Below are 23,091 nucleotides of genomic sequence, written 5' to 3'. Positions count from 1 at the left end.
GAAAATGGGTCATAGCGTGTTGAACAGGCACGTGAAAAATGCAGTTTGGTTTTCCTGAACTGAGAATCAGGCACCTTACTGGGTTGCCCTCGGCTCAGGTTTTAAAATCTAGGCTGAAAACTTTTAGCAGAAGTAAACAGAAGCAAAGCCAAACAATTGCATATCACCTATGCAGTATGAACAGAGAAGGCTAAAGCTGTTCCCCGTCTTTTCAGCTTCACCTTCCAGTTCACATAGTGTTACTTTGAAAATGCTAATTCTCGCACGTGATCCTTATCAGGGAGAAGTCATTTCAGACAAAGTAGTGGCTGAACAATTAGGCCCCGAGTGGATTGTGACATTGACAACATTCTCAGATAAGACATTTACATAAAGAAAATGCTGTCCCTGAACAGTGACAATGTTATTTTAAACTGCATTTTTAAATTTGGAATCAACCTAGCTGCAGTTTCAATCACACACTGTCAGCTGAATCACAAATCACAGTTGGCTGGGGTTTTCCCCCTCTTTTCCTTGTTGAAAGAAAGAAAAAGAAGCCACAGCAGAAAGAGGAAAAAAATAGCTAAACAAAAGCCAAGTATGGCCCAATGCCAGAGATGCTGGAAACTACCAATTCCTCCTGTCTTACACGACCCTCTGATAACTCCACATTCATATCCAAAAAAAAAAGCAGTTCCACAAGAAATAAACTCGGCACAGCCTGGTTCCCTACAGACTGATACCTTGAGAGCACATCAGCATGGATACCGAGTGTGTCCTCAGGGAGCTGCCTGTGCTACAGCTTGTCCTTCCAAGGAAACACCGTAACATCTTCTTTTTCTACGTGGCCGCTGCTTCCATGACGCGTACAAGCAATGTGACATCTGTGAAACCTCTGCTTTGCTGTAAAATGTGCCGGCCTCGTTCCCAACTGACTGACGGTCAGCGCATCCGTGCTGCAGCCTGTGCCCTCCGTCACTGCACAGCACCATCACCTCCGTCTCGGCAGGAAAACCAGGCCAAAGCACGGGATGTGCGTGGGCAGACTGTGGTGGAAGCCTGTCTTGAAAACCTTGCCCCAGCAGCCGCCCCCCTTCAAAAGGGCTGGTGTTGAATGAAGGCCAGGACGGCGAGTGCTCGGCCCGTTTATGACACCTCCACCGCCACTCGCAGGGGCATTTTCAACAGGTGGCATCCCACAACCTTGCTGGAGGCTGGGACGGAAACAACCGGACGGCTTCAGAGGAAGCGTGGCCATTTTAGCTAGGTGTGCAATTGCATTTTCAAAATAATTAGGTGCCTAATTGTGCGCCTAGGCCTAGCTGATGTATTTGCACGTGTATCTAATTATGATTTATCTAAAAGCTCTCTGGCTATAGTGCCTTGCTCTCCAATCTAACCAGAGGCATTCATAAAAGCGAGAGATGAGCATGAGTGGTCATTTTTCCCTAACTTTTACTTTAAACTGAATTCCTATTTATCTTGGAATTACCTTTTTAAACAATTCAAGCTGACTGAGCAATGGGAAAACTCCGAACAGCAGTATTACTGGAAGACAAGCATAGTGCTGCACAAACAGTTGTGAAAAAAAGAAAAATTCCAGGGGAAAGGCCAGGGTGCGGTTAATAAATTAAACTTCCATGCAAGGCTTCCAAACAATGCCGATGTTGGACTTCTCCAGTGGTGCGGATGTCACGGAGTAAGAACTTGTACCAGCAATCACCAAGGTCAAAAGGAATCTTCTTTCAATAAATGTTAAACAGCAGCTGCAAAGATGCACCTTTTGTTGTGAAACAGAGAATGTCATAAATGCAATACATAAGAGCATCACAGCAGTAGAGTTTGTGCTACCTATGTAAGCGATGCAATCACTTCAACTTTCCCAGTGTCTTTTCAAGAGCAGCTGTGAAAGGCTACAGTAATGTTTTTTGTTCACTAACTATAAACCTCACTGAAAAAGGCAAAATGAGGAAAACCCTATAGATTTTTCCCTTAAATTATATTTCCTTTTACTTAGATAAACTCTCAGTATCCTCTCTTACGATTATTCAGCTGCCTTTTAGCACAAAACTGGCTTAACTCGGACACCATCAAATTCTCAGGACCAGCTAGGCTACAGAGCCACACAGTCAGACCTCTTAATATAAACAGCACTGTGAAAATGTCTATTATTTTCCTTCAGCGAAACACTTTTTAACCTACAGTATCCAATCATTCTTTACGGTGTATGATGTCAAAAACACTTACTGCACAAGCAGAGATCTGTGTTTCTTTTGCCACAGACAATAAATCTTTAGTGTCTTCTCCTGATACGCATCACTCCACTTGATCTCAGGAGGCACTATATGTCTCTCTTTCCCTCTGCCTCTTCTAACAAGGTCACTTTCGAGTGATGAAACAACTTTTCCAGAAGGTATAGCGTTCAATAATTAATAGCTACTGATAATAGCTTCCCAAAGCAGTGCTTTAAAACTCTAATGCAGGCTCTTCACAAACTTACAGCATGAAGAACCCTTAAAATAGATTTGAGTAGCACGTCTGAAAATATCAGCCTCAAAAACTTAAAACGCATATGACTAAACTTACTACTGATATAAACAGATCTGTATCCATTTATGCCAAAAGGAAATTCAACACTTCCTCTCTCACTAACCAGCATTATTTTACCACAAGTCTGAGAAGGTTAAGTCATCCTAATGCATATCATCTGATCTGCTGCAAATAGGAAAACAGAAATATCTCCTGTGGCTTTCGCTAGTGCACATACAGGTTCTGTAGTAATAGTGTCGCAAGTGTTAGGTTGCTCAGGAAGGTGTCTCTTAACTGCAGGCTCCGCAGGACAGACGGAGAACCACAACTGGGGAGATCCTAAACCAGAAGCTGTAGTGCACACAGAGCACCATTTCCCATCGCTGTTACTGTATTTCCTTCTACCAGTCATTTCATTACTGCCAAACTAGCTTTTTCGGGTGATCTCCAGTGAAAGCAACATTTGACAAAAGCATAGAAAATACTGTATCCAAGCATGTACTGAAAAAAAAACAGGTTATCGGTAACTTCTCTTAACATTCTTCCTGGTTTTCTGATGACTTTATAATCATTTGAATGGGGTCTGCATTTAACACAGCCAGTGGGAGAGTGAAGTTTGTTCATCGGAGGCAGGGTTCAGACCACACAACTGAAGGAGTTGACCTCTGTGTCCCTGCCTCAGGTTGCCCGTTTGGAGGGGTGAAGAGGAATCTCCCTAGCGATTCATCAGCAAAGAAAGACAGTCTAAGCCTGAGTCTCTGTAGGGGCCAGCCAGGACAGCAGTTTTTATTGGACTTAATTTTTTTTCCTTATCTGTGAATGTTCACCTCTTCAATACAGATCTTGCAGCTGACGCAGCAGCCAAAGAAAAAACTTCATTCATAGCTGTCAGGTTGCTTCATATAACATTGCAAAGGTGGAGCAAGAACACTCTGCCACACCTGTCCTACCTCAAGTGTCCTCCTGCCCCTATGGGTGACCTGCCAGTATCACAGGATGCAGTCCGCACAGAGATATGCCTGGTCCAGGAGTCTTAACACCAGAACAGTAAAAGGAGGGATAGAGAAACCAAGCTGTGAAGATACATGCCATCTATTCCAAACTGCAAAACAGTCCTCCACTAAAATGATATTGAGAGTTATCTCGCGATTTGGTGAAGAGTATGCGCATGCTAAGGACATCCGCCGCTTAGGAAAGAGCAAGCTATGGCAGGGAGTGGCAGAAAGTGACAGATTGTGTGGCACCCACGCAGCTCTCAGAATCAAGATGTCCTGGGCATAGGACCCACAAATCCAAAGAGACAGAGACAACTGGGTACAGGTGTATTATGAGGTTTCTCTGAGCTCTAGAGACCCATAGCCTGGAGGGGAGTAGAGCTGTGGAGCACGGTACAGCCAATAAAAGCAGCCTACCCTCTTACTCAGGCTCTGCAGGAGGCTGGGCACCTCCTGTGTGGTTGATTTACATCTGACAGGGTTCAGGAAGGACAGAGGGGCGGTCTGACTCTCACTGATGGAACTTACCACTGATAGTATCTGAGCGCTGAACATGTGTGTGCAAAGGTGAGTTGTGTGCGTGTCTGTTACACGCGCGCACACACACACACGCACAGAAGCCCAGACACAAAGAGAGTCAGCATTAGTTTAGCATCGAGTCACGAGTCACTTTTGTGTCTGAGCTGACGGAGAGTGCGCGTGAAACGGGGGATGATACGCGGTAATTATTCCAGTGCAATACTTGTATACTGAGAAGGGCGGCTGGGATGAAGTGTCTACCGCAGCTGCCCCTCTCCCAAGTGGGCTGACCGATACTGCCACCATCTTGTCTCTTGTCTCCAAGGTGGCCTGAAGGCACATGGCTTAGGTCTACTACAGTAAGTAAAGCAGATATTTATAGAACTACTGTTCAGAGCCATCTTAAGAATAAAGATGCCTTTCATGCCTTGATATTCTAACACTAAGCAGTGCACATCTTTGATAAAATACATGTGATTTTGTATTGGTCAGTCTAGTGTGGGGCAAGATCTGACTTTACTCAATTTTTGTGCCATATACACAAGGTAAAATCTCTGTGCCTTAAGCTGTATTAATGAGGCATTTCCACAAGAGTCACGGGCATGATATTGCACATGTGTGTTGTTATCACATAGAAGAAATCCCAGCATTTAAAAATGGTACCTGCTTCTGTTTTCTAGTGACCAGTTGACTCTTTACTGCAGTAAGATCCCTGAGAACGGAGACTACCACCAGTGGGGTATTGCTTAGAGTGGAGTTTACCTGCACTCAACAGAACTATGGGAGCAAACCTATTTATGTTGCACTTCTGCACCAGATGTCCTTGCCTTTGCTTTTAGAGTTTAACTCTCACATTTTCATCCACTAAAAATGAAATATGAACTCTTTTACCCGTATCAGTAGCCTTCTGTTCCTAGCTGTTGTTCAGAGCTCACTAGAGGCATCTGTTCTTCCCCCATCCCATAGGTGGCTTTGCCTTCATTCCTTGGTATTCACATCATCTCTACAGAAACGTCAGATGCTATCACTGGCTTCATTCTTTATTGCATCATCCTCTTCAGACACTGTAACCCTGAGAAACCTGCTGCCCTATTTCTTGTGCCTTAATTACCACCACCATCACTCGGGGAAAGCCCTGCTGCTCTGCCCAGAGAAGACACGTTGCATTTAGCGAACGCACAACTTGTATGTGCGGCAGTGGCCCCGTTGCTGGAAAGTGCCGAGTGGAAATCAAAAATGAGCCAGCTGAAAGGCATGCTTTCTCTTTCTCTTACATTTTCCTCCTGTTTTTGTTGAAGTGTCTTTTATGCCTCCACTCCAGTCAGTAGTATTTATATCTCTGTTGTGATCTTGGTGGAGACAGTAGCCTGGGAAGCAGACTGTAAGAGGTGTCAGACGGAAAATGTTTGAGCGTCGACCAGCGCAAGCCCCCACAATCCCTGGTAGGAAGGGAGAGGAGAGCGGGCAGACCCTTTGCTGCTGTGAGGTGTCCTGGTGCTCTCCGTAACAACGGGGATTCAGCCCAGCTGGGAGCATCTCCCGGAGAGAACCGCTGCAGTTGCTTCTGAGGAGGCACCTGGGCCCATGCATGCTGGTCTTTGCCTGGAACAGCAGAGGCGGTGCCAGAGGCGGCTGCAGCATGAAGTGACAGCAGGTTCAATAAATGGAACAGGTCTCTTTTTGCTTAAAGACTGATCAGTGCTGCTGTCATACACTTTACGGTGTATACTAAGACAGTTCACAGCCTCATGTTTCTGCTTCATAACCACCACCTTCTTTAGCATTTCTTCTTACAAATTCAGGGGTGATGTACAATGTAATTAGGTGCCACATTTTTAAAAACTTAAGTACTGTAGTGCTCTAGAGAAAAAGAGCTCACAGACGTTACACACATCGTAACGATCTCAGAGGTATGACAGTTACCATCTCGGGTATGGCAGCGGGGTTTACAGAGGCTGTTGGGATGCCTGATCCTGCAGCCCTTACTCCAGGGGGGCAGTTTTTGTTCATCCAAATGTTTTTTTTAAATGCCAGTAAGGAGCACCTGACTTTGACCAGACCAGAGATGCACATTTGGGGCAAATTTCTGTACTTCTCCCTTAATGAAAACACGCGATGGTAAAGCATACTCTCGTCAACAAAACTTCCCTGCTGTAGTGACAGAGTATACTGGTTTTCTCCTGACTTTTTCTGAGCCAAAGCCTAGTATTATTTTTCTTTCCCTAGGCAGAGCATTTTTGGTTTTATAAATCAGGAAAGAGTGACATAAAACATGCACTGAACGTGCCCAGGAGAGTATTCACAGAGTGCCAACTGAGCGTGCGGCTGACTTTTAAGGGCTTTCATTACAATCAACATAGGAAATATAAATTTAAAGAAATAGGAAGAGTTCTTTCCATTTACCTTCTTTTGGACTACTGAAATACATGAAAACTGAATTTCTGGAAGGCCTAAATCCAAGGTATTTTTCAGTGCTACATTCACAAATTGCTACCAAACCCTCGCCACCGCTGAGCCTAAGTGCAGCATTGGCAATTACGGATCTAAGTCAGTAGCAGGCACAATTAGCCAGAAAGTTGAGTTTTAACGTGGAACTGCCTTATAAATCAGGTATAACGAATAATTATTTCAGCTGAAGACCATTTATATTTACTACTCCTCAGACAAGCCCTTGGAGGAAATTTTACAGTCCCTTCTGAAAACCGTTAGATGTATCTTCTAGTGATCTGAAGTGGGAGGCAAGGTACCATAGCTCAGGATTGGCTGTGCAGGTTAATCCCCAGCTAGCACCGCTCCCCACACAGGCTGAGTGTGAACAGGCTGCATGAGCTGAACTAGAGTAATATGCCAGGAAATGAAGGGCTTTCTTAAATACTTGTGACCCAGACCACTCAAACCTTTAAAAGTCAAAATGTAGAATTTCACTTGCAGTTTGAGCCCCAGCTGTAATATTTATCTAGCACAGAGAAACCAGCTTTCATTCAGTAAAAATGTTATACTTGGCAGGGATTTAAAACATAAAATGGTATAAAGCGCTATTCCAAGCCTGACAGCTTTGTGCTGTTTATTGATTTGGCCCTGACTAGGAGCAGTGCTAAAGACATGCAGTTGGCCTTGATACCCCCAGGGTCAGGTCCGCAGACACCAGCCCAAAACTTTATGGGGAAAGTTGTATGAGAAGGCATACTGTCAATTTGGAAGGAAAAAAGGTAGGATAAATTGGATTTCAGTTTGGTAGGTCTGAAAATTAAATGCCTATACACCAGAAAAAGCAAATGGTAAGAGCAGGAAGGACTTCCAAGGAAAAAACATATGACTCTCTCATGCTCTGCTCACTAAGATTCAAGGGGTGCAAATCCACAACAGGCAGGCAGGTATTAAGAGCCACCTATATACACAAGTCCTTGATATGGGTTTGCAAGACCAAACTTACTGGAATTTGCTCTTTCTTTCATTTTTTTCTCTCTCTGTTTCTCTTCACTAGAGTGGGAAGGATGGTAACTAGCTTTAAAATACCTGACATGGCTAATTCATTCAAAGGGGCAGAGTCAAAATGAAAAATACCATGAAGGAGCCAGTATCATGCCGCTTTCCCTCCAAGTAGTACCTACAACCAGCAGTTTCTTTTACTGTGCCAACCACAAGACTGTATACCGCCGCACTTTTAAAGCAATGAGATTTGAAAAACTAGATCTAGAATTCACAGAATTCTAATTCACAGAATGCTAGATCCAATGGAAACATAGTCCATTATACTCTCCTGTTCCTTTACACGCTTTTCTTTTCTTCTCTTTGTGTTATAAATACTGTTATCAAGAGGGAAAAAATCTTACTTAGTTGCCATCATAATCTTAATAAAATGCCCCATCAGGTTCATTAGCCACCTGTGATCTCTGACCATCTGCCTGGGGTACATCTATGTCGTATTACCAAAGGGAACCGATGTCTACTACTAATGCTTGGCAGATTGGTTGTCAGGCCTGACCCTGAGTATCATTATGAAAATGACTGCACAAACAAAAAAAAAGGTCATTCCCATCAACTGCCTGAGACTCAAACTGACTATTAGCGGGCAGAAGCCTCTGTCTATAGATGTTATTATTTTATTAATGAAATGAAATAAATGACCTGCGACTAGTTGTGGCTCCACTGTGATAGATAGTCTAGGTTTAAGACAGCCACCCAAAGCTCTCCAACGGTGAGGGCAAACGGAGCAGTCCACGCTACCTGAGGAATAGGGTAACAGGGCCACACTGGAAGAGAGAAGGAAGCATCCCCGACATAAGGATGTGCCCTAAAACGTTAACATCTCTCTCCTGGAGTGAGCGGTTTTTCTCTGGTGGCAATACGCACGATTTCTACGTGATTTAGAGACCTGCTACACTTTGTAACGCTGGGGTGTGCTTGGGTTTGCTGGGAAAGTCTTTCCACAGAACTGAGTTAACTTCCTAAGAGCCCTTAGGCTCTTCTGAATATTCAGCCCTAAATAATCGACCTTCTTCTGGGATCATACTCTACTTCCTAAAGATACCTGTCCATCACTTTACAACCATTCCAAATTTTAGCAGGTTTTATTTTGTACTATAATGTAAAATAAAATATCATCCATCTACTTCGGCAAAGAAAGATATAAAATGTGTTACTAGCTACCACGCGCTTTGCACCTGCATTTACCCTCTGTGATCCGACAGTAGTATTTTGCATCTGGCAAGGAAATTTATATTTCAGACCATTAAAGAATTTCTGTTGTTCCCAGTGGAAAAAAGTTATAATGAATTCCAAGGAAATCTAATCCTTTTTAATTTGATCAAACTGATTTAAATTGCAGGGTTTGGATAGCTAGACTAAGCAATAAAGATAGAGCGACATTGTGGGAGAAAACTACAGACTGAAGTGTGTATCAAAAATAATCTTTATCTATGAATGAGAAATCCTGAGCCCTAGAGTACAAGCAATGCAATGGCAGTTGAAGTGCTGTCCTTAGAGGATTACGCTAAATATTCACAGGCCATAGGTCAGTGAAACTGTTACTTATCATCTGGTTAGCTGTCCGACAGAGGCTGTTGAAGAAAGACGGTGAGCTTAGCCCATTTAAACTTAAGTGATTGATTTTCGTTTAGCATTTGTCCACCACAGTTATCAGAAGTTACAAAATTCATTTCAGAGTGACTTGCGAAGAACAGAATCATATGCATCCATATATACTTAGTGATACGAAGCAGCGTTAATAACTCCGTTACTTGTAATTGAATTAATTTTTTTTTAAGACTGTGTTCAAATTGCATGAAGGCTGTGACACAAGCCATCAACAAGCACCACATTCAATATTAAAATTAAATGTTAAGGCTGAGGGCGTGCCATTAAGTCACACTGTTGAGGGACAAAACTCAAATGTATTGAGACATTCTAATTTATGGATGGAACCTTAAAGTGTAACGGGCTTTGGCAACATATGGCACAGTCACTTCATTTACTAGGCGGCAATTTCCCCTTTAGACAAAGCATACAAACAGGCAGAGATGAGAGGCGTATGTTACTTGAAGGCACTCCATAAATATATTGCAGCTGAGTTCTTCAGAAAATATTACGGCTTATGAAGACTCAGTCATTTTAAAATGCTAATAACTCAAGTGTTTGGGGGTTTTTATTAATTCTTTATGGATCTATAGTTCATAATGGACTTAGACATGCAAAAATTGATTTCAGAACAAAAACCATTTTGAATTATTGGAATAAAGATCAGAAGCAATAAATATAATTTTCATCATTTTTCTTCTTTTTCTCCCCACCGTCCACCTCTAACATACAATTGTCACATTTAGCAACATGTGTGCTGTAGTCCTTCCCAACTTTTTATCTTCTTGTTCATTCCTTGCTTTAGCAAAAGCCATGCAATCAATGTCAAGATAACGGAACAGCTCCCTCACCCCGCCTTCTTTTCGATAATGTTGTATTAAAGTTAATGAGAAAATTTGCATGCGTGAAATGATTAACACGTGCAACTGCTTTCAGGCTTTAGAGGCTTTTTTATTGGTACAATGAGTATCTGGGTGGGCATATTTGAGCATACTCTGAACTCATTTAGCTACAATTTAGCACAAGCTTTTAATAAACTCATCCTAAGTAAGTCTCCCTGAGGTCTAGGCTGCCACAGCTACCTGCAGGTGACACTAACACCTTCTAGGCGATAGGTAGACTCTCACTTTCTAAAAATAGTCTTTCTGAGATGTTTTCACAACCCTTTCCTGTTGGTTAGAGAATTAGAGCCCAGTGAAGTCAAAGGAAAACTAGCCTATTTCTGTTCACCTGATTCTGTCACCAAGTTTCCCGTTCCAGAGCCTCTCTAGTTCCTAGTCAGTTGATTTCCATCATCACTTGTCTCTGTTTATATAAAGTATTTGTAGTGATCTCCTCCAAATGGCAGTGAAATCACAGTCTGAATCTTTTAAAACATGCTGGATCACTGTTGAAGAACGCTAGGACCTTTCACTTCTATAGCTAAGGAGAATCCCATCTGCAATAAACTATACTATTCCTAATAATCTTTGGGACCGTGAGAGCTTTAATGGTTAATGCATTATTTTTGCTCCAGATAAAATCTTTTCATTTAAATGTGGTCAAAAAGCAAACTCACGGGGGTACACAGCCAAAGGAAATTCTTTGCTGATTCTGCGTGAGCAATGGGAGGGCTTCCCATCCACTCTTGGTGTTCGTGGCCTGCAACGTGGTTTCAAATTATTTTAGTTCCACTTCTTTATCTGTGACTCGTAGGGACAAGGCAGGCACAGAGCTATGTCAAGGAAACACGGTCATTAAAGTCACTTCATCCCTGGACTTCAAATTTCTGATGAGGTGGAAGAAATGATGCCATTGTCTGAAATCAAGTCCTGACCTCTTCAATCTGCAAACGTGGAGGCGTTCCCGACTCAGTGACAGCACTCCTAAGACACCACAACAGTGGATTATCTGCCAAATCAGTAAGACACCTTCTCGGGACGTCTGTTGCTACTAGGCTGTTCCTTCTCAGCAGAAGCATCTCAGATGCAAAGTGAAAAATTACAGACTGATTCAAGTGGCTGCTCAATGACTGATACAAGGCAGGACTTTACTAATACCCACATAGCCCACTAGTCTGAATGAAGCTATACAGGCTGCTAGAGATGAACATGCTGCAAGAGTAAGAAGACGTAGGACATAAGCTGTCAGTCTTCCACAGATGGGACTCTCATAAATACCTTAGCAAAGAGACAAAATTAATTCCTTTTTAAGAGCCAAAGTACTCTGGAATTGGCCATCAGTTAATTCCTATGAAATTCAAGTTGAAGCAGAAAACCACAGCAAGTCTTTGGCAGGTGGGTGCTTTTGTGGGATGCCCCTGTGGGGTGGTGCAATAGTTGACACATCTGTACTTAGGGAAGACTGAAAGCAATTTACTGCAGAAAACGAGCATGAGTTGTGCATAACAGTTTCAAGAGGCAACACAATACCCAAGAATGACATGAGCTTTCAGATTGTTTTGTATCCTTCTCCATTGACAGAGATCCCTACAGCACTACAGCTGCTTGGTACAGTCTAGTTTTAGATGAGCCAAGTGATGGATCTCTATTGCCCAGGAAAAACTGGGAAATTCTTGGACTCAGTTGTCAGTAAGTCCTCCCTGATTATGGCCTTTTTTTCCTCTTCCTAAAAAACAGCAGTTACATCCTCCTCTCTAGTCTGAAGTATTTCAAACCATTCTTACTTGCTGTGGACACTTTAAGAGCAGAATTTTCAGCTCCTTACTAACTAAATGGTTGCCTTCTTATAATGTTTGCATTTTGCTTTGGAAAGCAGGACACAGCATGGCCCAGCACACTTAGCCATAAATGGGAATCTTCTGCTGTCACTCACAGAGGACTTAAAACAAAAGGCCTCCTCAGCCCTGGCTCCATTTCCATACATGGGATTAATCATGTAAATAATGTTCTGTAAAGAAAGGAAAGACTGCAGAAATTTGCAGCACAGTTCGAATCTGCGCAAAATTCAAATGCCAGGACTCTGTCACAGCGTTTTCTTTTCTTGCCTAGTTTAAGTGCTCAAATCATAATTTAATATTTCCTCCTGCAAACAGTACTTTGGTAAATGTCAAAGCAGCATTACTGGGATTTATCACATAGTTACGTAGCTGCAGCTATGGATAGCTGCACCTCTGTCCACTCTGGCTGTCCAACAGTAACTTGTTTAAAAATAAAAAAAGGGAAGAGGGAAGGCCTGAACATTAACTCATTGAAACTGTGAAAGATAAAAATGGTAATGTTTCCGTTTGCGATCTGTATGTGTCTGAATGGCCAGAGGCACACGGAGACATGTGCTGCACTTTAGGTAAACATGACTTAAATCTGCAAATCAAAGATTTCCATTTGAAAGAATCTAGATAAATGGCATATATAATCAAAATGGTTTAACATACTTATCAACATAAATAGAGGTATACGTGTTTATTGTGTGGAAATTTAACCTTTGTGCAAAGTGGTTTTTTTCATTTTCATCACATTTTGCCAAAGAGTGTGTGATGCTTCTACAGCTATTTGTATGCATATATACATATAAGAATTTAGTCATACAGAAATGTACGTATGTGTAAATTGTGTGAATGTAAATATAAGATAGGCCATATGTCCCAAAAGAGCATCTGATGTTGATATGTAGACAGTGCGTTAAGGACCTTCCTAATTAATAACCCAGATTAAAACCTCTTGGCAATCAATTAAGATTAATGACAGAAGTCATTCTCTATCCCCCTATGCCCGCGTCTCGGGCTGTGAAAACCCTGGGTCGTGAAACTTTAATCCTGTTATCTGCTGCCTTCTTCATCTGAAAAGCCTACAGATTAACACAGCAGACATTATCGAATTTACAGCCAGCCGCTCGGACAGCTGCCCTACTTTCAGCAGTTAATGGAAAAGGAACTAATCTGGTTAGGAGCGTAGGACCAGTTCATAAATCTGGACGCCCAAGACAGTTAAAGCTGTCACGTCTCTTCTGGACAGTAGCTACTGAATGAACCTGTCAATTTTCTTTTTGCTGTTTCTTGAAGGTAGCCAGTCTCTCTGTAAGCTGGACTAATGAGATACCCAGCATTAACATAAGCTACGTAAGGGCTGCGCCCAAGCTGGGAGCTGTGTTTTATGACTGGGTTTGGTTAGATACATACTGCCTTCTCTTCACTGGAAGCCAGGTAGTGATTAAATATAACTGGTTTTATTGCAATCCACTCCATACGAAAGATGTTTTGAGGAATTAAGAAAACAAATTTGATTTTTTCCCTTTTGAATCATGCCTAACGAAACAAACAGTTATTAAAAAAAAACGCACTGCCAAATTAAATGTTTTCCTTTAGTACAGCTTGGAGCAGGGGAAGAAGTGTAATGCTCTTTAGGGTGGCAGAGAAGGTATTTGACAGCTGTAACAAATTCATACTCCACCCAGGAAAGACTGACTTTTTCTTTCTTAATAGGCATTATCCCCGTGCTGCCAGCACAGCTTAAGTTACCGCGATGCACGGTATGGTGTATTTGTTCCATGTTAGGAGGCCTAAGGCACTCATCTTTCAGACAGCTGTATGTAAACTAATAAAGACAGCAAGAATTCTTCTGGCTGCACACTCTGGTGGCAGCTCAGCTTTTTAAAATGCTCTATTAAAGTGTATCATGGCTTCACAAAAAGTACATCCTATGTTGGCATGACAGTACTTCCATCAGGACCATCATCCAGCCATACAGCCTGCTGTCATCCAACAGCAATGGTAACAACATCGGTGGGGCAGTACCGTGCTCATGAGCACACTGTACGTGTGGCTGAGGACCCGTGCAAGGTCTGTCAGAGCCACTTTGTCCATTTTAGTCTGTGGGAGTACTAGTCAAATCGGTACGAATGTCACGACTTTAAAACTGACAGGTAGGTATCTTTCTTTCTACTATTTCATTCATACAAGTGTTCATGCTCACGCTAATGAATTCTGAAGGCTCATTTTAAAAAGAGCAACAGCACTCATCTGCACAAAGTGAGGGAGTGCCAAAAGTGACTGCCTACGTAGATGGGAAAATATCCTTGTTTCTCCTAACACCAGAACAACATCGCCTTTTAATAACGATGATTACTACTGCCTTCGTTGATTGACAGCTAGCAAATCCAACTGTTAAGGTAACCACTCTAGCTAGGATGGGGCACCCAAAAGGCAAACAGGCCGGACCCTCCTGGATGGTAGCCTGCAACCTGGTTTTAACAAAGTGAAGCTGTGATAGCCATTTACAGTGAGCATCCTTCTGGAGGAAGTACTACTATGTGGATGTTTTAATTGCAGAATATTATTCTGGGTCTTCAGCACAAGCAAATTCTAGTAAGTTGATAATTCATAATCGTGCTTATCTCTTGGCTATCGCTCACCATTTTAACAAAAGGGGCAGGCATCCTCTCCAAAAAAGACTTTCTTCTTGTAGGCAGGCCAAGGGACGACTGTTTTTCTGAAATTTATTTCAGTGCTTTGCTCAATGGGATGCATTGCTTTATGTTGGAGACCGACCTCTGAATTCAATCTGAATAGGGCAGTTTGAAATGAATGCTCTTAAAATGTTTTCTTCCACTTTCTGTAACAGTGAACTTAATAATTTTACCAGTAATATGGGTCTATTCTGGAAGTTTAAGAAAAACTTTGGCTCCAGTTTAGCTCTCAGGTCTACACAAATTCCTACTTGAAGAAGAGGCAGAAGGAATATTTTGGCAGAAAACATTTAAGAAAAAGAGGTGCTCTAACTCCCTTCTAATCTCACACATTTCATAAGTAGTTCTGCATCTTCTTACCACTGCAGCAATTTAGAAGATCCAACATAAACATAAACTTCGCTATATGAGTAATACTAAAGTTTCTTTTCAAAACCCTCAGTCAACAATTTCTTGAGCATAATAATTTCCATGTTCCACAAAAATGTGCTATACCGTATTATCATTCAACAGGGAGCTCCAGTGAACTGAGTCTTAAGTTGTAATATGAATTACTGCTAGGCGCAGTTTGATTTTTAGAAGTTTTAAACCAAAAAGTGCACTAAGTAGCCACAGTAATCTTTCTCTAACTGTAACTTGTTATTTCTCTACGCATTTCAACCATTTGCAGTGATTAAAAAACAAGCCAAGTCACCTTCATTTTCTTGAAGGCGGTCCTCCTTGGTTAGAAAATGGACAAACAGTTCTGGTTTTAGAGAATACAGGAGTAAACCAAATAATCCTGACATCACCAGTCTCGTTCCTGTTCCTATTACCCTGTAGGCAAGCAAACATCACTCAGTGAGTTATAAAGCACTAGGCTCGTAACAGTGCCAGCAGATGGGCAGCTCTGCTGCAAAGGTAGGTGATGAACTGCCCGTCGAACCCTGTGAAAGCATTGTTGGAACTGACGGCTGGGGTACTCCTAGGCACTGCAGTTAGTCTTTTGTTTAAGAACAGCGAGTTTTCTCTCAGTTGCAAGGCACTTAAAGCCTCAGCCTCCTAATAATTACTATTCCACGCTACAATTGACAGACTAAGCTAAAGATTTAGTATTTTCTGCCTGTGCCCATCGTAGGAATTACTGAAGAAACACAAAGGGAACAATAACATGGGCCTCATCTCAGAGAATATAATACTGTCCAAGTGTTTCTAACTGTAAATTGTGTGATGGTAACAGAGTTACAATGAAGAATATAATTATTTTGTATAACATAGAGATGCTCACAAAGCAACATTAGGTTAAACAGATGTTTGTATTAACTCTGCAGCCATTATTATAAAAGAATCTTTAAAGCAGGTAAATGCTAATAGGCTTAAAATTAAAAACAAGTAAAGGTGTCTTCCTTTTTATTAGGCTGTTTTGTAACGTTAAAAAAGCTGGAAGTATTCTATAGTTCTACTGTAGAATTTCTTCTGGAATTAGCTATAGATTCTTTTTCCTTTTACCAGTCATACATATTTGCATCCTGACAGGGCCAAACAGGCTATTTGTGGACTTAAAAGACATTTGTGTGCATAAATGTAACAGGATCAGAATCTCGGCCACTATCAAATTGCACAAAGCAGCAAGGTCACATAAAGAATTTGAAAAACCCAGATGCTTAGCTTTAGGTGCTAAACTGCAAACTGGAAAATAAACACAAGGATTTAGAGAAAAGGAGGACCCTAACGCTCGCATTGCGAACCTGTGCCAAGTTCTGTTCTCATGCAGTAACAAGCTCCCTGGAAGAGGTGTTCCAGTACAGAAACAATGGCAGACACTCCTCTGCAGTGACACCATAACGGTGCACGCGTTCAGCTCCGCTTCCTAGCGGAATGTAACGCTGTGGACTGACGGTTGCCATAACCTCAGTTAAAACCCTCAGACAGTTAACTGGTTTATGAAAGTACCCCAAAACTACTGTGGTTCATTCTTCTTTGCCCCTTAATAAAAAAAGGAAAGAAAGTATCAATAGGAGTATGAATGCAGGGTAATGCATCATTTATAAATTATCTTGTTAGCGCAGAAAACAAAACATGGCTTTGAAAACAAAATCTCCTGCTGCGGACTCCGCTATGTTTGATGGGAGCCCTTCAAAAGAGTTCATGGCTTAATGGAGGCTGTTTATGTGGGGACTTCGATCTGTACCTGCTGTCCCCTGTCACTCCCTGGAAACTTAGCGGCAGATGTTGCAGCGTTAAGTTGTCTCTGAAGTGGCTCTCTGTCCTCATCTCCCCACCACAACAGAGTCAAACTATATTAGATCTCTTTATTTGTGCCCGAGGCATGTTTGGGAGCGCAGCTGTGTCCACCCCCACTCTACCTTTAGTGTTTCAGCCCCCAGGCGGCAAATGTGAGACCAAAACTGTTCTGCCACTCTTAACTACATCTGCTGACAATCCTGCAGCCTCGCTGCAGGCTGCCGAGGACCTGAGCATCCGCTCTAAACAGATGTCGGCGACAACGTGCTAGCTCACACCTGTACAAGCTTCCCTAACCTCACGGATTGCTAGCTGAAAAATTTATGACTCGAAGGACTTCCATCCACAATCAAAGCTTCCTGGCTCAGCCGCGTGCAGCCCTCAAACTGGGCCACCCTCAGCATTATCTGGCAATGTGGCAGAAGTGGGAGAGGAGAGAGAGAAGGAAGAAAAAGCTCACTCGCTCTGCTTTGATACTTCATGCCTCAATTTCAATTATTTGATCAAGGACTTGAATTCAGCAGTGAATTCTTCTACTAATGTGAACTACCAAGTTCTTAAACAATAAAAAAAAGAAGACAAAACAAAACAACTATGTGGCTGCCGTTTACCATAACAGTGCTTCTGAAGTAAGTGTGTATGCCTGTCTCGCTGTACATACATGTGACTGCTCATCCGTTCACTGACTTAAACCCATCAGGGGTACAGCATGGAATCTCTACCTAGCAAGTTATGAACAAGTATAAAAATTTTTCTTCCCGAAGGTATAAAATACCGTGCCAGACAGAAATTGCACTCCTACAGTATCACAGGTCACACCTTAACGACCACTGGTTTAGATTTTATTCATCAGTACAAATTCTACTCCTTTTTTCAGTGGGTATACTGAAGATTAGCGAGCTACTTCTCTGTTTTTCATAAACCAAGATGTTGGTCAATGTCTTCCTATCGAGTCCAGAGAAGGCGGATGCCTGACTTCACAGTGGCTCAGCAAAGCCTTCTCTGGCAGGCAATTTTTACAGTAACTACCTGTCTTTATGGTCAGAAATCCTCAAAACAGGGCCTGACTGACAGGTTTTTGGCCTGTTCAAGCATCATTTCTTCTACGTTCCTATTTACATTGAATTTACCTGTTAAACTGTATTGTACTGTATATTTTGTACGTAGATTTGTTACTGTTAATTCTGCTACATGTAACGCGCACCATTCATGCAAACAGTAAATAACTTGCCAACGTAACAACTAGAATTATAATGCTAGTATTTGACTGTGTTTCCTATTTGCAGCACTGCACTTGGTCATTCTAATTCTTCCAACACTCGTCCTTGCCTTAATTAAATCTCACCTTTTCTTCCTTCAGATCAGTACCAAACCTCATCCCAGGAAAATAATCCAAATACCGACTACCTCTCATTCTCTCAAAGGTAACTCCCTCCCTTTAGCCCCTCTAATCCTTTTATGTCATGCTCATGGTGTATGTTGCAAAAATAGCGTTCTCACACACTACTGCTTTGTGGTACGAGAGAATCTGGCGCGCCCATCTGGGGCCGGTTTGTTGAGAAGAAGTTGCTGTCTCATTTAGAGGAAATCCTATGTCTCTTCCGATGTGCCACAAACAGGAAGCTGAATGGTCCCAGTAGATTTGAAATACCTTGATGATAAATCAGTTCCTGAGATAAAAGCTAAGATTTGAAGTAATACTTTCTTAAGGAGTAACCACCAGAAATACACAGTCTAGCTTCACTATAAAGGGTTCAAAAAATAACTCTACTTCCCAGTCGTAGCAGTGTTTGTAGTGAAGGCCACTTTTTCGTGGGTCATGAGTGTTCTAGAAGAAAGGACTGTCTGAGAAAGAAGTTTGCTCTCCTTTTTTTTCTGTGAAAGTTGCTTTTGGTGTGGAAGTGCAAAGCTGTGTGAAGCAACTTGCATGAAAGTTATTGTTGGTCACTTAAGTTTGATATGGTTTTAGTATTCTGATTGTGAGACTCTACTCTTACAAATGGCTGGTTAAAAGAAAGATTTGGGTATTTGTTACAGAGAGTTTATAATGAATGATGCGTGTGCTATGTTTTTGTTTTCCAGCTGAACACACAGAAAACACAGAATCCTTCACTCTGCTTTCAGGAGATCCGTGTTTCTGCAACATGTCTGGGCTGGCGTGATGCATCTTTCAATGCACTTTGTTTCCCCGATGCGTTATTTTTCCTGTTGTGCCATTCTTTTGGCTGCAGTGCTTTCTTTAGTTAAGGTCACGGAATTACCAGCGTTCAGCAGCTGCTAAAGCCTCGCCGTAACATGCCCCCCTTTTGCCAACCGTAGCGGATACGCGCGCCATGCACAAACCTCATCTCCTTGCTGTGGTCGCATCAGAGAGACTCTGTCATACTGTCTTCGTAACAGCGCCCACAGTGCATCGAGTCGACCCTGTGGTAACAGAGCAACAGGACTTTCAGTACGATAAAATCAGTCAACGGAGAGCACACCACGCTTGGTAAGTTACTGTCCAAGGAGATCCATAAGAGAAATTTACTGGCAGAACCAGTTCCTTAGAGCCGGATAAGCAAAGTAGAGACTTAGGCTGTGTCACCCACGCCACACAGCTGTGGTGCTGCTCTTGCCCATCAGTGAATGCTAGGTACTGCACTCTCACCTCCACTGGGAGCGGAGTGGCTATGACCAAACCCACGTTTACTTCCGAGCAATCTAGAAGTAATATGTTTATTTGCCAATATTTTGGGCTGAATTGCCACATGTCCATCTGGGATTTCTCCCACATAAATGCGTTTGTTTTTACAGCACATATACAGCAAGTTCATGATTCTTGGGAAGCCTCGGACGTGCTAGGCACACAGTATACAGCTGATTCGTACTGTGCTTAAGTCCCACATGTAGCAAATGCAGCAGGTTCACTGCGAGCGCTCAGGCTGCCTGTGCAGAACACGCATAGCAGCTCTGATGCTTGTCAGAAGCATCCCGCTCCGCACGAACGGGTTGCAGAGTTGCGCCTGCGTGTGGACAACACGCCTTCAGGACCTTCTCGTGGTCAGAAAAGACTTGTAAGGAGTTGTGAAGACAGAATAGAGGTATCTGTACTCCCAGCTAAACCTGTGTATTCTTTGCTCTTACACATTTAAAGCAAGGTATTTATGGGCCCATCTTCGGTTTTTATGAAGAGCTTGTTACAGGTTTGCAAGTGACTCACGGCAACTAGAGAGGAAAATGCCTTTATTTTATGCCGTTTATTATGTTTTGCTTGTTTGTCAGACTTTTTGCATTATATTGTTTTATATAATTTTTTGCTTTTCTTGGACGGTAATGAGTATGTGTGTTTAAAACTTAGTTTAACAGCTACAAACTGTGTAGTTTTAGGCTTAATTACATACACGTTGAGATACACCAAATGCCAATACAGCCCCTGTAGATTTTAGTACTCTTACTGTATGTTATGTCCCTTTTTGGGGGAAGGTTAACAGAATGTGGTAGTAATGATGAAGTACTGCATTTAGAGCTGAAAACTGCTCCTGCTATTCATCCTGAGTAGGTGTTCGCTTTGAGAATAGTACGTTACACTTGAATGGGACTACTTAAAAAATAATGTACAGTTCAGCATGCATAAGACTGGTAAGGCAGACAAAATCCAGCCTTTAGTACAGAATTATATTGTACTGAAGACTAAAAAGATTACCTTAATTGGCGTATACCACTTCTCCTGAATGGCTGGTGAGGTAGGCTTTGGTTTAGGTGGTTTAGGATGAAAAGGTTCTTCTGGTTCTTCTGGGAGTTTCACCACAGCATTTTTTGCTTTTTCTAATCTAGCCCCTTCTTCAGTGGATCCTTTATCACCCCAGCGAACCTAAGGAAAGCCAGAGTTCAGACTTAAATGCACTGTATGCAAAGGACAAGGAAACTGTTGCAAATAACAGTAGCAGAAGAAGTTTGCATTTGGACGAAGTTCTGAATAAACGAGAGGGGAGGTACTGAGGAAAATGCTCCCTCTTCATTTTTGATGACAAGCATTCTTAGTTAAATACATTTGTAAATATGAGTCTCTCAGTAGTGAAAAGTCAAGAGAAATATTGAAGAAAATTCTGCTGTGCATCACACAGGCTGTATAGGAGACAGGAAGTCTGGGAAATCTTCTCTAATTAATGATGTAAAAAGATATTTTCCAGTTCTGCTTTATCCTAAAATACTAGACCTTAACCTGGCACCGATGAAAGCCTTGACTTTTGTCACCCCAGATTTCCTAACACAGCATGTTTGTTGAGAACCCCAATTTAGACAGAAGGTGATACTTGAGCAAGTTTTAGCAGAAGCTCCTTGAAACTGCTCAGGTTTTCAAGTAGTTCTGCAAGAAGACACATACTGGAGAAAACGCAGATGAAGCAGTCTAACCTGCATAATAAGTAAATGTAAAACATGTAGCAGTGTATATTTTATCACTGCCACAAGTATATAAAATATATACAAAGGGTTCAAAGAGAAAGGAAACCTGGATTATTGCTGGTGGTGACACAAGCACATATTTCCACTTCCATAAAAGGTTGTACTTAACTATGCTGTAAAGAGGAAGTACAGGAAAAAACCTTCCCTCCAAGAGAGATGATTTGTCTTGCTACAGTAATCTTATTTCATCTTGTAATTGGAAATACCATGCAGCCATTTCAGCAAGGATGTTTGCTGCATTGTGCAAAGAAACAAACCTCGCCAAGACTGCTACTTTATCATCCAAAAAGAGCATCTAAAAGCTATGGCTGGAGTTGAAAGTTCTTAGTAAAACTGGCCTGGATTATTTTCAGTGCAAGACTTTCTAAATCATGCCGTCTGCTGCAATCTAGCCTGTAAGGAGGATCCGATACACTTAAACCCAAGAAATTAAATTCTGACATTACATCTTGGGTAAATGTGACACGCTGATGAGTCACGGAACCGTTACTGGGAAATAGCTAACCGTTACTGCAGGACTCCACCAACGTACTTGTTTTTTTCAGGGACCTCCTGACTGGAGTTGCCAGGCATGAAAAGAGAAGAATCCAAGTAAGAAAAAGCAGAGAAGACTGACCTTCCACCCTGAGGGAGAGAATTAAGAGCATCACTGCACACTGCTTGGTAGGTGTATGTCAGTTCTGGCTTGCTACCTGCCAATTCAAGCACTTGAAAAGTAGGCAGAAAAACAGTGGCATGCAACAACTGTCCCACTGCAAAGGGGCACCAGGAAAAAGAGACGACCCTCGTCTTCTGCTAGCCGGAGGGAGAGAGGGAGGGAGGGAAGGACAAGACTGCTCCAGGTCTTGGTAGGGACACTCTATAATGTGCCAGGATAACTATACCATAGGACGAGAGAAGGAAGCAGCCTGACTTCTTCATCCTTACCAGCACCATATGCAGAATGTGCGGATATGGAAAGTGAGGAAAGTATGTAGTCTAGCCCCCTTCAGAAAAATTAAATACCTTAGAGGAAAATCTTGTCATTTTATCAGCACCACCAAGTGTTTTTTACCACTGTGATCTCAATGTAGAGAACAAGAGCAGCAAAGTACGACAGAGCTTAATTTGGTCTGTAATACTATAACTCACCTTAGTAAAATTCAGACCATCGAATCTTAGGAGGGGGATTGTTTTGAACCTTTCTGTTATTTTGAACTTTACTGTTTGGCTTGCTTAGTGATTTCTTTTTCTCACTGGGGAATCCTCTGTCTGCAATATTACAATGGGTTTTCATGTCCAAGTAGGCCCTGCTGAGTCATTAAAATGCATCTGTATCTTTCACTGTGATCAATGGTACTTTAACGGTGTTTTATATGAGGTTGTTAAAATGTATTTTAAACACTGTTAAAACCATTTAGAGATAGATGGTGGACTCCTTACTGATAAAATGACCTTCTCCTTCAGATTAAATTGACTTCACCCATAAGAAACCAAAATTTGCAGTGTCTGACAACACAACTTTGACATAAAAACTTACTGCCTTTAATGGATGGGGTCTAGAAATGACATCACAAAACTTTAAAGCAATGCCAAAAGACAGATCTAGAAAAACTGAACAACACTGGCTAAATTAGTCTGGACTGTCGCAGAGGTGTGAAGCTAGTGGGGAAGGCAGGAGTGAATGTGTCACTGCCCCAAAAGGGAATATAGTAAGCGAAGAGAAGTAGGATAGGAGCGCTAAGTGGAAGTTTACTGATTCATGCTCTCCTTTTCTCCATGCAAGGCAGCTGCCGGAAGAATGGCAGAAGAGTACAGCACAAAAACAGACAACTGCATTACCACATGAACTGAAAACAGGGAAGAAATGTAATGACTAATCCAGCAAGTTTTTCGTTGGCCACAGCTCAGAAACCACATTTAACTGCCGCGTAAGGAATAA

The 23,091-nt window shown here is 42.0% G+C and overlaps 1 protein-coding gene across 2 annotated transcripts in view; it reads right to left on the bottom strand.

Moving 5' to 3' along the window:
* Positions 1 to 23,091, bottom strand: part of ANTXR2 (anthrax toxin receptor 2) — a 118,392-nt gene that overhangs the window by 27,677 nt on the left and 67,624 nt on the right. For both annotated transcript variants that reach the window (XM_010575470.1, XM_010575471.1), the window contains 2 exons: positions 20,410 to 20,577; positions 19,068 to 19,148 (listed from right to left, as the gene is read on the bottom strand). In XM_010575470.1, coding sequence (XP_010573772.1) covers positions 19,068 to 19,148; positions 20,410 to 20,577 — 249 coding nt within the window. The remainder of the gene's footprint in view (positions 1 to 19,067; positions 19,149 to 20,409; positions 20,578 to 23,091) is intronic.

Source organism: Haliaeetus leucocephalus, unplaced genomic scaffold (genome assembly GCF_000737465.1).
Source record: "Haliaeetus leucocephalus isolate CR32 unplaced genomic scaffold, Haliaeetus_leucocephalus-4.0 Scaffold484, whole genome shotgun sequence".
NCBI lineage: Eukaryota > Metazoa > Chordata > Aves > Accipitriformes > Accipitridae > Haliaeetus > Haliaeetus leucocephalus.
This window is presented reverse-complemented; position numbering and strand designations above follow the sequence as displayed.